This window comes from Heterodontus francisci, chromosome 2 (assembly GCF_036365525.1).
Source record: "Heterodontus francisci isolate sHetFra1 chromosome 2, sHetFra1.hap1, whole genome shotgun sequence".
NCBI classification, from domain to species: Eukaryota; Metazoa; Chordata; class Chondrichthyes; order Heterodontiformes; family Heterodontidae; genus Heterodontus; species Heterodontus francisci.
In genome coordinates, this window is record NC_090372.1 from 207,545,065 (window position 1) to 207,557,384 (window position 12,320).

The following is a 12,320-nucleotide window of genomic DNA, read 5'->3' on the forward strand; positions in this document are numbered from 1 at the left end:
TCCCACCATTACAGCTAGGGAATTTAAATTCAGTTAATTAAGTAAACCTGCAATTAAAAAACCAGTATCATTAAAGGTGTGACCATGAGAGTACAGTGCCATAAAAATCCAGGTTCACTAATGTCCTTTTGGAAATGATCCTACCAAGTCTGGCTTATATGTGACCCGAGACCCAAAGCAATGTGGTTGGCTTTCAACTGCCCTCTCAAATAGCCTAGCATGTCATTCAGTTGTACCAAACTGCTATGCTTGCAGCAGTTCAAGAAGGCAATTCATCACCCCCTTCTCAAGGGCAATTAGGGATGGTCAATAAACAGCACTCCAAGTGTGGTGTAACCAAGGCTCTATGCAAGTTTAACATAATGGACAAGAAATTAGGAGATTTTGCATCTGTGTTATAGGTGTTACAAGTGCTTTTAGACCTCAAAATGGTGTCCATGCACACTTGTAGGGCGAATTACGCCAAACGCTATATTGATGAGGGTGTTAGCAAACAGTGAATATCCACTGAAACTATGCAAAACAGGTAGATCATGATGCCATTCAGTGTGCAATACTGATTTGATGCCAGCGGTACCAGTTTGGTGCTCAACGCTCCAACTAATGCTCTCTCTTAACCTTGTACAACTGAAAACATGCTCAGCAGCTGGAAGAACCTCACACCAGCACTATTTAAAGGGATCATTAACTACATACAGCTTAGTTGTTGGTTGATTTCTTCTGGTTATTGCTTCAATTATGCAAGTGTTTGGTGTTTTTTGGTTGGTTTAAGTTGCAAAAGTCTACAGGGAGTCATGTGACAGGCACTGAAGCAGTTGTTGCTGACTTCAGGGTGTCTGCACAATCCAGTTGTTCCCAGACATGGGAGCACTAGTAGGCATTTCCTTTGGAATTCAGCATGGCTTGGAGAATGAACAGAGGCTGCACAGAGCAGAACAAGCTGCTACAAGAGAGAGGAGAAGCGCTCGTAGTAGGAGGCCATATCTACCCAGAGTGTTCAGGGAGCAATTCTCCTAACTCAACCTCAGAGAGGAACAAAGTTGAGACATCTGCACTTCAGTAAGGATGTCCTCACTGAAATCTGCCACAACTACAGCCTCAGAGCAGGGCAAGGACCGCATTGTCAGTGGCTGCGAAGGTGGCAGTGAAGGTGACTGTGGTGGTGAAATTTTTATGTGTCTGGCTCCTTCCAGGCTGCAGCTGGAGGTATTTGCAACATCTTGCAGTTTGCTATCTGGTATTGCAGGTAGGGAGGTTATTGATGGTCTCTACTCAATGAACTTCTTGTAGCACTGCATCCAGATCCTCCTGGACTTCATTCCTAGTACTGAACTCCACAGCTATCTGCCTCCACTGCCGAATGAGCATGTGTCTAGAGGGCCTCCTGGAACCTGCATATACAGAACATCTCCTCCTTTCAACCTCCTCCACCAAGGCCTTCAATACAACATCCAAAAACCTTGGTGCCAGCTCTCTCCTGTGGTGTGGCATTCTTCAATGTTTCCCAGGTTAGAGTCGCTTCCTGCACAAATATCAGCATCTGCTCCAGCCACAATGCACCTCCCCTTTAAGTGGTGCTAGCCAATCACAATATTGCCATCTAGGCAATCAACAGCCCAGTGAGCACTGGCTGGACTCTGAAATCACTGAAATGGGCAGGCAGCACAAAACCTGCATTTCAATTAGCAAGTAATCAAAGCAAAATATAGCGGATGCTGGAAATCTGAAATAAAAACAGAAAGTGCTGGAAAAACTCAGCAGGTCTGGCAGCATCTGTGGAGAGAGAAGCAGAGTTAACGTTTCAGGTCAGTGACCCTTCTTCAGAACAGGCAGATATAAGAAATGTAAAAGATTTTAAGCAAGTAAAGCGGAGGTGGGGCAAGAGATAACAAAAGAGAAGGTATTGATAGCACAAGGTCACAGAACAGCTGACCAGAAGGTCATGGAGCAAAGGCAAACAAGATGTTAATGTTGTGCTGAAAGACAAAGCATTAGTACAGATAAGGTGTTAATGGACTGAAAACTGAACAGCCACAAGCACAAACATGAAAAAAGTGGGTAGGCACATTAGAAACAAACTGAACAAACGAAAATAAAATAAACAAAAAAAAAAGAAAAAAGAAAAAAAATAACTAAAGATGAAAGTAAAATGGGGGGCCCGTCATGCTCCGAAATTATTGAACTCAATGTTCAGTCTGGCAGGCTGTAGTATGCCTAATCGGTAAATGAGATGCTGTTCCTCGAGCTTGCGTTGATGTTCACTGGAACACTGCAGCAATCCCAGGACACAGATGAGAGCAGGGCGGAGTGTTGAAATGGCAAGCAACCGGAAGCTTGGGGTCATGCTTTCGGACTGAGCGGAGGTGTTCTGCAAAGCGGTCACCCAGTCTCCGTTTGGTCTCCCCAATGTAGAGGAGACCACATTGTGAGCAGCAAATACACTATAGTACATTGAAAGAAGTACAAGTAAATCGCTGCTTCACGTGAAAGGAATGTTTGGGGCCTTGGATACTGAGGAGAGAGGAGGTAATTACACCTCCTGCGATTGCAGGGGAAGGCGGCGTGGGAAGGGGACGAGGTGGTGGGGGTAATGGAGGAGTGGACCAGGGTGTCGTGGAGGGAACGATCCCTTCGGAATGCTGATGGGAAAGGGAGGGGAAGATGCCTTTGGTAGCGGCATCATGCTGGAGGTGGCAGAAATGGCGGAGGATGATCCTTTGGATATGGAGGCTGATGGGGTGGAAAGTGAGGACAAGGGAAACCCTGTCACGGTTCTGGGAGGGAGGGGAAGGGGTGAGGCTAGAGGTGCGGGAAATGGGCCGGACACGGTTGAGGACCCTGTCAACCATAGTGGGGGGGAATCCTCGGTTGAGGAAAAAGGAAGCCATATCAGAAGCGCTGTCGTGGAAGGTAGCATCATCAGAGCAGATGTGTCTGAGATGGAGAAAGTGGGAGAATGGAATGGAGTCCTTACAGGAGGCAGGGTGTGAAGAAGTGTAGTCGAGGTAGCTGTGGGAGTTGGTGGGCTTATAATGAATATTAGTAGATAGCCTATCCCCAGAGATGGAGGCAGAGAAGTCAAGGAAGGGAAGGGAAGTGTCGGAGATGGACCATGTAAAGGTGAGAGAAGGGTGGAAATTAGAAGCAAAGTTGATAAAGTTTTCCAGTTCGGGGCGGGAGCAGGAAATGGCACCGCTACAGTCATCAATGTACCGGACAAAGAGTTGGGGGAGGGGGCCTGAGTAGAACTGGAACAACGAATGTTCGACATATCCCACAAAAAGACAGGCATAACTCAGGCCCATGCAGGTACCCATAGTAACACCTTTTACTTGAAAGAAGTGAGTGGAATTGAAGGAGAAGTTATTCAATGTGAGAACAAGTTCAGCCAGGCTCAGTTTTTCCAGCACTTTTTGTTTTTATTTCAATTAGCAAAAACAGGTTAAAGTTGCAACTGCTGGAACTTCCTGGCACAGTCTCCACTCTATACCTCAAATCTGAGGGTCACAAACATGGACATTTATGCTGCCGAGACATTTATGCTGTCTAATTATTAATTGTCAGATCAGGCTTGATTATGTCAACCATCACAATTCTCTATTCTCCACAATCAAAACCAAATATTTCCCAGAATTATCGTGCACAGTAAAGACAAAGTTCCAACATCGCTTTCTCAGGGCAACTAGGGAGGAGCAGAAAATGCCAGGTCGTGGCGCCCACATCCTGAGAATTCATTTTAGAAAAGACAATGGCCAGTTCCTCTTGTCCATAAACCCCTTTCCCCCAAGCTCTACCCTTACTTCAGAAGCCAATCAAAAGGAGCTCATAGATTTCTTTAAATCAAAGATGTAAAGGTAACAGGGTTGTAGTGGTGGGTGATTTTAACTTCCCCTATATTGACTGGGACTCACTTAGTGCGAGGGGCTTGGATGGGGCAGAATTTGTAAGGAGCATCCAGGAGGGCTTCTTGAAACAATATGTAGATAGTCCAACCAGGGATGGGGCCGTACTGGACCTGGTATTGGGGAATGAGCCCGGCCAGGTGGTCAAAGTTTCAGTGGGGGAGCATTTCGGGAACAGTGACCATAATTCCATAAGTTTTAAGGTACTTGTGGATAAGGATAAGAGTAGTCCTCGGGTGAAGGTGCTAAATTGGGGGAAGGCTAAATATAACAATATTAGGCAGGAACTGAAGAATTTAGATTGGGGGCGGCTGTTTGAGGATAAATCAACATCTGACATGTGGGATTCTTTCAAACGTCAGTTGATTAGAATCCAGGACCAGCATGTTCCTGTGAGGAAGAAGGATAAGTTTGGCAAGTTTCGGGAACCTTGGATAATGCAGGATATTGTGAGCCTCGTCAAAAAGAAAAAGGAAGCATTCGTAAGGGCTGGAAGGTTAGGAACAGATGAATCCCTTGAGGAATATAAAGACAGTAGGAAGGAACTTAAGCAAGGAGTCAGGAAGGCTAAAAGGGGTCATGAAAAGTCATTGGCAAACAGGATTAAGGAAAATCCCGACGCTTTTTATACATATATAAAGAGCAAGAGGGTAACTAGGGATGGGTTGGCCCGCTCCAGGACAGAGAAGGGAATCTATGTGTGGAGCCAGAGGAAATGGGCGAGTGCTTTAAATGAGTGCTTTGCATCAGTATTCACCAAAGAGAAGGACTTGGTGGATGATGAGCCATGGGAAGGAAGTGTAGATAGTCTCAGTCATCTCATTATCAAAAAGGAGGTGTTGGGTGTCTTGCAAAGCATTAAGGTAGATAAGTCACCAGGGCCTGATGGGATCTACCCTAGAATACTGAGGGAGGCAAGGAAAGAAATTGCTGGGGCCTTGACAGAAATCTTTGCATCCTCATTGGCTACAGGTGAGGTCCCAGAGGACTGGAGAATAGCCAATGTTGTTCCTTTGTTTAAGAAGGGTAGCAAGGATAATCCAGGAAATTATAGGCCAGTGAGCCTTACATCAGTGGTAGGGAAATTATTAGAGAGGATTCTTCGGGACAGGATTTACTCCCATTTGGAAACAAATTTGGGCGGCACAGTGGCGCAGTGGTTAGCACCGCAGCCTCACAGCTCCAGGGACCCAGGTTCGATTCCGGGTACTGCCTGTGTGGAGTTTGCAAGCTCTCCCTGTGTCTGCGTGGGTTTTCTCCGGGTGCTCCGGTTTCCTCCCACAAGCCAAAAGACTTGCAGGTTGATAGGTAAATTGGCCATTATAAATTGTCACTAGTATAGGTAGGTGGTAGGGAAATATAGGGACAGGTGGGGATGTTTGGTAGGAATATGGGGATTAGTGTAGGATTAGTATAAATGGGTGGTTGATGTTCGGCACAGACTCGGTGGGCCGAAGGGCCTGTTTCAGTGCTGTATCTCTAATCAAAATCTAATCTTATTAGCAAGAGGCAGCATGGTTTTGTGAAGGGGAGGTCGTGTCTCACTAATTTGATTGAGTTTTTTGAGCAAGTGACAAAGATGATTGATGAAGGAAGGGCAGTGATGTTATCTATATGGACTTCAGTAAAGCCTTTGACAAGGTCCCTCATGGCAGACTGGTACAAAAGGTGAAGTCACACGGGATCAGAGGTGAGCTGGCAAGATGGATACAGAACTGGCTCAGTCATAGAAGACAGAGGGTAGCAGTGGAAGGGTGCTTTTCTGAATGGAGGGATGTGACTAGTGGTGTTCCGCAGGGATCAGTACTGGGACCTTTGCTGTTTGTAGTATATATAAATGATTTGGAGGAAAATGTTGCTGGTCTGATTAGTAAGTTTGCGGACGACACAAAGGTTGGTGGAGTTGCGGATAGTGATGAGGATTGTCAGAGGATACAGCAGGATATAGATTGGTTGGAAACTTGGGCGGAGAAATGGCAGATGGAGTTTAATCCGGACAAATGTGAGATAATGCATTTTGGAAGGTCTAATGTAGGGTGGGAAGTATACAGTAAATGGCAGAACCCTTAGGAGTATTGACAGGCAGAGTGATCTGGGCGTACAGGTCCACAGGTCACTGAAAGTGGCAACGCAGGTGGATAAGGTAGTCAAGAAGGCATACGGCATGCTTGCCTTCATTGGTCAGGGCATAGAGTATAAAAATTGGCAAGTCATGCTGCAGCTGTACAGAACTTTAGTTAGGCCACACTTAGAGTATTGCATGCAATTCTGGTCGCCACACTACCAGAAGGACATGGAGGCTTTGGAGAGGGTACAGAAGAGGTTTACCAGAACGTTGTCTGGTCTGGAGGGCATTAGCTATGAGGAGAGGTTGGATAAACTCGGATTGTTTTCACTGGAACGACGGAGGTGGAGGGGCGACATGATAGAGGTTTACAAAGTTATGAGCGGCATGGACAGAGTGGATAGTCAGAAGCTTTTTCCCAGGGTGGAAGAGTCAGTTACTAGGGGACATAGGTTTAAGGTGAGAGGGGCAAAGTTTAGAGGGGATGTGCGAGGCAAGTTCTTTACCCAGAGGGTGGTGAGTGCCTGGAACGTGTTGCCGGGGGAGGTGGTGGAAGCAGGTACAATAACGATGTTTAAGAGGCATCTTGACAATTACATGAATAGGATGGGAATAGAGGGATACGGTCCCCGGACGTGCAGAAGGTTTTAGTTTAGGTAGGCATCAAGATCGGCGCAGGCTTGGAGGGCCGAATGTGCAGTACTGTTCTTTGTTCAAAGGATGACACCATTCATGCTGATGCCTCCTCCACCTCCTCACATCCTGTGTTCTAACCACTCTCCTGTCAGGGAGTCTGAAGATTTGCCAAAGTTTTTCTTCCAATTTGCCGCCATTTCTTTGCCTCCCTGTAGACAGGGAACTTGATGAATAGAGATGGTTTGATAGTCTTTTTCTACCCTTCCTTTTTATATGTTCATCGGTTCTGATGTCCTCAAACCACTAACTTGGATTACTGCCTCATATTATGATAGACAACTAATTTCTCACAAATCAATAAGTAATCTGTCAGTCAAAGAACATACAATTCAACTCTCTGTAAAGCCCAAGACATGAATAGAGTCTGGCAGTGCCTCTGTTGCATGCTTGGATGGGACACTTAATCTCTGTGTCTCCTCATCTCAATTCAGTTCTGAAGAAGGGTCACTGACCTGAAATGTTAACTCTGCTTCTCTCTCCACAGATGCTGCCAAACCTGCTGAGTATTTCCAGCATTTCTTGTTTTTAATTCAGATTTCCAGCATCCGCAGTATTTTGTTTTTACCTTCATTTCGCCCTCTATTTTATCAACATTATGATCAGCGCTTTTCTGAAGTTTCTTTTTTTTCTTCTAATCTCTAAAAATGCTCTACAACAGGCCTTTTCCTAATCCTCACTATTGAAATCAAAACTTATTACAATCTATTTTCACTCTTTTACAGAGCTGAAAACTTACACCCATTCCCTCCCTAAGTCTTTCCTTCATTCTAAAATCTTAAAGCTCTTCAAATCGAAGTCTGGCGTCACCTAATTAAATAACTTCTGTTTTGCTTATTTTCCCAATTCACAGGGTATCTTCCTCGCCACAAGTTGCTGGCCGATTTGCAGACTTATTTCAGCAAATTCTGGTCCAATATTATTCACTAATATTGGCAGCAGTAATTTCTAAACAATATGACAATAACTAGTGAAAACAACTGATAAGCATTTTTAAATTATTCCTCATGCAGTGCATCTCAATCATGGACTTCTCATTAGTAGTTCTTTCTTTTTCTACAACGTTTAACAATAAGTTTCAAGAAGCATTGCATTATTTTTCAATTTTATACTATCTTATATTAACTCTTACAAAAGAAATCCAGAGATTTCTTCCGACTGGCTGTAATACAAGTCCCCTCAAAACTTGCTGGCTATTATAGATCAAAAATTAACCTCCAGCACTGAAGAGAAATACACAAAACAAACTGTTATTGAGCAAAAAAAGTGGCTCATCTTGTCATAGGAAATTTGAAGAAAATCATTACGTCCTTGGGAAATGAACAATAATTTTATTATAGTAATTAATGATGTTGTCCTACCAGTCACTTTTAAGGAGGCTGTGGTAAGTTGGTCCCCAGAATCACACGTATATTCACCAGCATCTTCCAGTTTTAGGCTATGAATAAGCAACTCAAGGCATGAACCTTTTTGTTTCATTTCATGCTTCTCACTTGAATGAAGTACCACAGATCCCTTCCTCCATTCCACTGAAGCAGTAGGTTTAGTAACTTCACAGCATAGTATAGCAGTACCATCCTCTTCAGCTTCTTCATTCTGAAGCTCTTGTTTGAAAAGTACAGGAAGAGCTAAGGGAAGCAACAGTTTTGTTAGTGATTACTCAGTTTTATCAACATTTAAATCAATGAATAACGAGACAAATTCTGCCCAAACTCAAGGTTAAAGGAAACATTAATTAATTTATGATAGTGTGGTTTAGTTAAGACACAAGACTAACAAGGGACTCCCATGAGTCTCTGGATACCCAAATATAGGCCCATTTGCGTACCCTGAAAATAATGCATTCTAGTAGTTGGCATATTATTATTTATTATTACTAAGCTCCATTATTAGGTTTTTTAGTAAAATAGTAATTTTCATATAATTTCACCATCATTTTTATTTTCTTTTCATCGATGCTCTGCACTTCCCATTATGTTCATCGTTCACTCCATAACAGTCAAATGCTTTAACAGACACCATGGGCTGAATTTTCAGGGCCCTCCAAAGACAGGAAATGAAGGTAGGAGGGCCCCGAAAATACCAGCGCTGGGCAGCGTGTCGATTTCAAGGCGCCGATACACACGCTGGCAATAATGAGCAGCACAGGGGGAGAATGGGACAGGAATCCCACTCTCCCTCCAAATCAGGACAACTATGATGGTCAAAAGGTTTGTTTAGAGCTTGTTGAAGGGTGAAGCTGAGATATTTAAAGGGACGGATAGGTTTAAAAGCTGTCAGTTTCAGAGCAGCTGCGGGGAGGTGGGTACACAATGGGGAACCAGTCAAAGCTGCCCCAGGCCACCATCCCAGTCCCATAAGAGGGTCATCGGGTTAAAGGGGGATTGGGCACTTCATAAGGGGGTGCCTTTGGTGCTGCACAGATGGCAGGGAGAGTGAGCACTCAGCGCCCAGACTTTGAACAAGGTCAGCATCCCCCTGGTATAGCAGCGGCAGAAGAGCAGGGGCCAAGGCTGCCAAGGAGAATTGGGCGGCCACCTGTCTCTTAACTCATTAACAGATACCAGGGGCTGAATTTTCAGGGCCCTCCAAATACAGGAATGAAGGTGGAAGGGCCCCAAAATTACTAGCGCTGTGCAGCGTGTCAATTTCAAGGCGCCGATCCTGGCGCTGGCAATAATGAGCAGCACAGGGTGGGGGAAAGGATGAGACAGGAATCCCACTCTCCCTCCAATTCACAGATATCTGTGCTCTCATCGTTGAAGAACCTGTACCACGCAGCATTGGTTGCCATGCCCTCCCGTCAGTCACTGTGGCGTTGAACATCTTCATTTCTGGCTCCTTCCAAGGATCAGCTGTGGACCTTAGTGGTTTCTCAAAAATGGCTGCACACTGCTGCATCTCTTTGGTCACTGATGCCCTCTTTACCAGATCTAGACAGCACATTCATTTAATGACAGACATGGCCTCGCAGTGGCAGTGGACATTGGGTCAAGTTTCCATCACTGGATTCCCCCATGTGCACAGCATCAATTGCACCCAGCGACTGACCAGTGAGATGTATCAACAGGAAGGGCTTCCACTCCCTCAACGTCCAACTGGCCTTTGACCAGAACAAGAGCACCCTCCATGGGTGTGCTCACTTCCCTGGCAGCTGCCGACTCCTTCATTCTCCACAAGTCCAGACTGCCTCAGATCTTCACTCCAACCCCAAAGTATGTGGATGGATTCTAGGGAACAAAGGAACTCCCTTGAAGAGATAGCTATTGACCCCTCTATGGGAGCCCCAGACAGAGGAACAGAAGCAATACAACTAATGCCACCTGCTCAGCAGGCCAACCATGGAGCAGGCGATCGGACTTCTAAAGATGCGATTCCTGTGTCTGAAACCGTCAGGTGGTGCCCTCCAATACCCTCCTGCAAGCATTTCTGTCATTGTGGTGGTCAGCTGTGTTCTCCAGAGAGGTGTGGACCTTGAGGACGGTGAGGCCCTGGTAGGAGACAGCTCACTGGGGGCGGAGCAGGAGGTATGAGAGAGGAAGGAATCAGAGGCAGAGGGACATGATACTGAACAGAGAGGTGCCCCTGCCACATGAAGAGGTGGTTTCCACCTGCCACATCTGGGAAGAGGGCCTCCCTCCTCTCCCTGACGGCCTCCAGCATTTGATCCTGGTCAGCATCCATAAAGCAAGGGTCTGCCCTGCTCTGGGTGCCAAGTCTCCCTGCGACATCCTGCTTTCCTCTGGTGAAGTGGAAGGCATTGGCACAATCAGCAGATCTCACCCTGAGGACAACCAGCAGCCTCAGGTGATAGCTGCCATGGGGTGTTTAAAGGAGTCCTTCTGGCCCACCTCTATTCCCGCCCCCATTGGCTCTAAGTGGACAGGAAACCAGTCTCCTTATTGACTAAGGGCTCATCCCTGTGAAAAGCTGAACTTTAATCAGTTCCCCACCAGAGGTAGGTTTCTGATCCAAAAGAAGACCTGGATTCTGTTTCCTGCCTCTGTGGCAAAGATTCAGCCCAAGTTCTTGTATTTGGACTGAGAAATTATACTGAAGGGTCCAACATTATGGATGGGAATAATAAAAGATTATGTAAATCAGGAAATAGCACTTAGGTGATGGCAATCTTGGGTTTAGCAATCTCAGGAAGACAGAAGGGAGAAAAGACTGAGGAAGATATGGCTTTCCATAGTTATGAGGTTACGAAAAACAATGAGTTGGAGACTGCGATAAGTCTTGATTCCAACACAGTAAGGGTGCATCCTTGAGCATATCAGCCATCTCTGCAAGACAAGTTTCTAAAGTCAATGATCCACTTTTAATCTTATTCAAATCCTATTTGTGAAGAATTAGATATAAATGCATGCATACAGTAATTGGTAAAGGATAAAGATACATGACAATTGAACATCAACACTCATCTCAAACATGGCAAATCTCGAGTTGTGACTGTAATTGAGTACTAACTGTAGGAAAAGTAACTGGGTTCTAATTTATAGCTAGAAAATGATACTTTATTAACATGTATGTGCATACTATAAGATAACAAGGAAGCTTCAGCTCGGACAAGAAATCCACGCCACTAGGAGTTATAGATCAAGCAAATGGCAGATCATTTTTTTCAGAAGTATTTTGGAGATGATCAGCTCATGAGAAGCATTCCATCACGACAAAAAGCAATATGATTTAATTATAAGCAATGGTTCTTGTCTTACCCTTCACTTTTAAGAAGGCCGTGGTCTGCTGATCCCCTGAATCGCAGCTATATTCTCCAGCATCGTCTACTTTTAGGCTGTGAATCAGCAACTCAACATAGGGACCTTTATGCCTCATTTCATACTTTTCATTTGGGTGAAGCAGCAGAGATCCTTTCTTCCATTTCACTGGAGCATCAGGCTTACTGATCAGACAGTGAAGAGTAACAGTACTATCCTCTTCAGCCTCCACACTCTGAAGCACTTCTTTGAAAAGCACAGGCAGGACTAAGAGAGAAGGTAATTGAATTCATAATGCTATAGTTCAATAAACATCCAAAGCAAACAATGATTCCACTGAATCTAAGGATGCCCAAGCCTAATTCCATTTTGCTCCACTGAAAATAATGTATTAACTTCCACCAATGATTTACCTTCCTAAGACACTATACAGCTGTGACATATCACAAAAGCATCAGGTTTGATCACTGATCTGTGCAGAGTTAGTTAATTTCATCTGGCACAGTAATAGATGACCACCAGCAGCCTCAACACTTTTTGGTTTGGTGCAGGTAAACTTGGTCAGTGTTCCTATTCCTGACTGTTGCTGAGTAACTGATGCTGGAAAGTTTGTTCATGTGGATGGAACCAGACTTGGCTACAATGCTGCTAAGTAGTTCTCTCTTTCTTCTCATCTAGCAGTCTATCTCTCTCAGTTTTTTATTATTATATTAACTGGAAGTTACAAAGGCTCACCAGCTCACTTTTTTCTTCACTGTAGAGGAACAGGAGCCAGAGCAGTGGCTGATTGGTTGCTATGCCCAGATGTTCTCCTTTTTGCTCAGTATTAACAGTTCTTAGTGAATTTCTGCACTTTGTACATCAGCTTGTAAGTGATCCTCAAGATCTGCTGGGCAGCTTGGTGCTCCAATATTTCATCTAAAAAACTACACAATATCTTTT

The 12,320-nt window shown here is 44.7% G+C and overlaps 1 protein-coding gene across 1 annotated transcript in view; it reads right to left on the reverse strand.

Moving 5' to 3' along the window:
- Window positions 1–12,320, reverse strand: part of obscnb (obscurin, cytoskeletal calmodulin and titin-interacting RhoGEF b) — an 868,128-nt gene that overhangs the window by 493,114 nt on the left and 362,694 nt on the right. The window contains exons 77-78 of the mRNA XM_068053434.1: window positions 11,379–11,645; window positions 8,022–8,288 (exon numbers count right to left, since the gene is read on the reverse strand). Coding sequence (XP_067909535.1) covers window positions 8,022–8,288; window positions 11,379–11,645 — 534 coding nt within the window. The remainder of the gene's footprint in view (window positions 1–8,021; window positions 8,289–11,378; window positions 11,646–12,320) is intronic.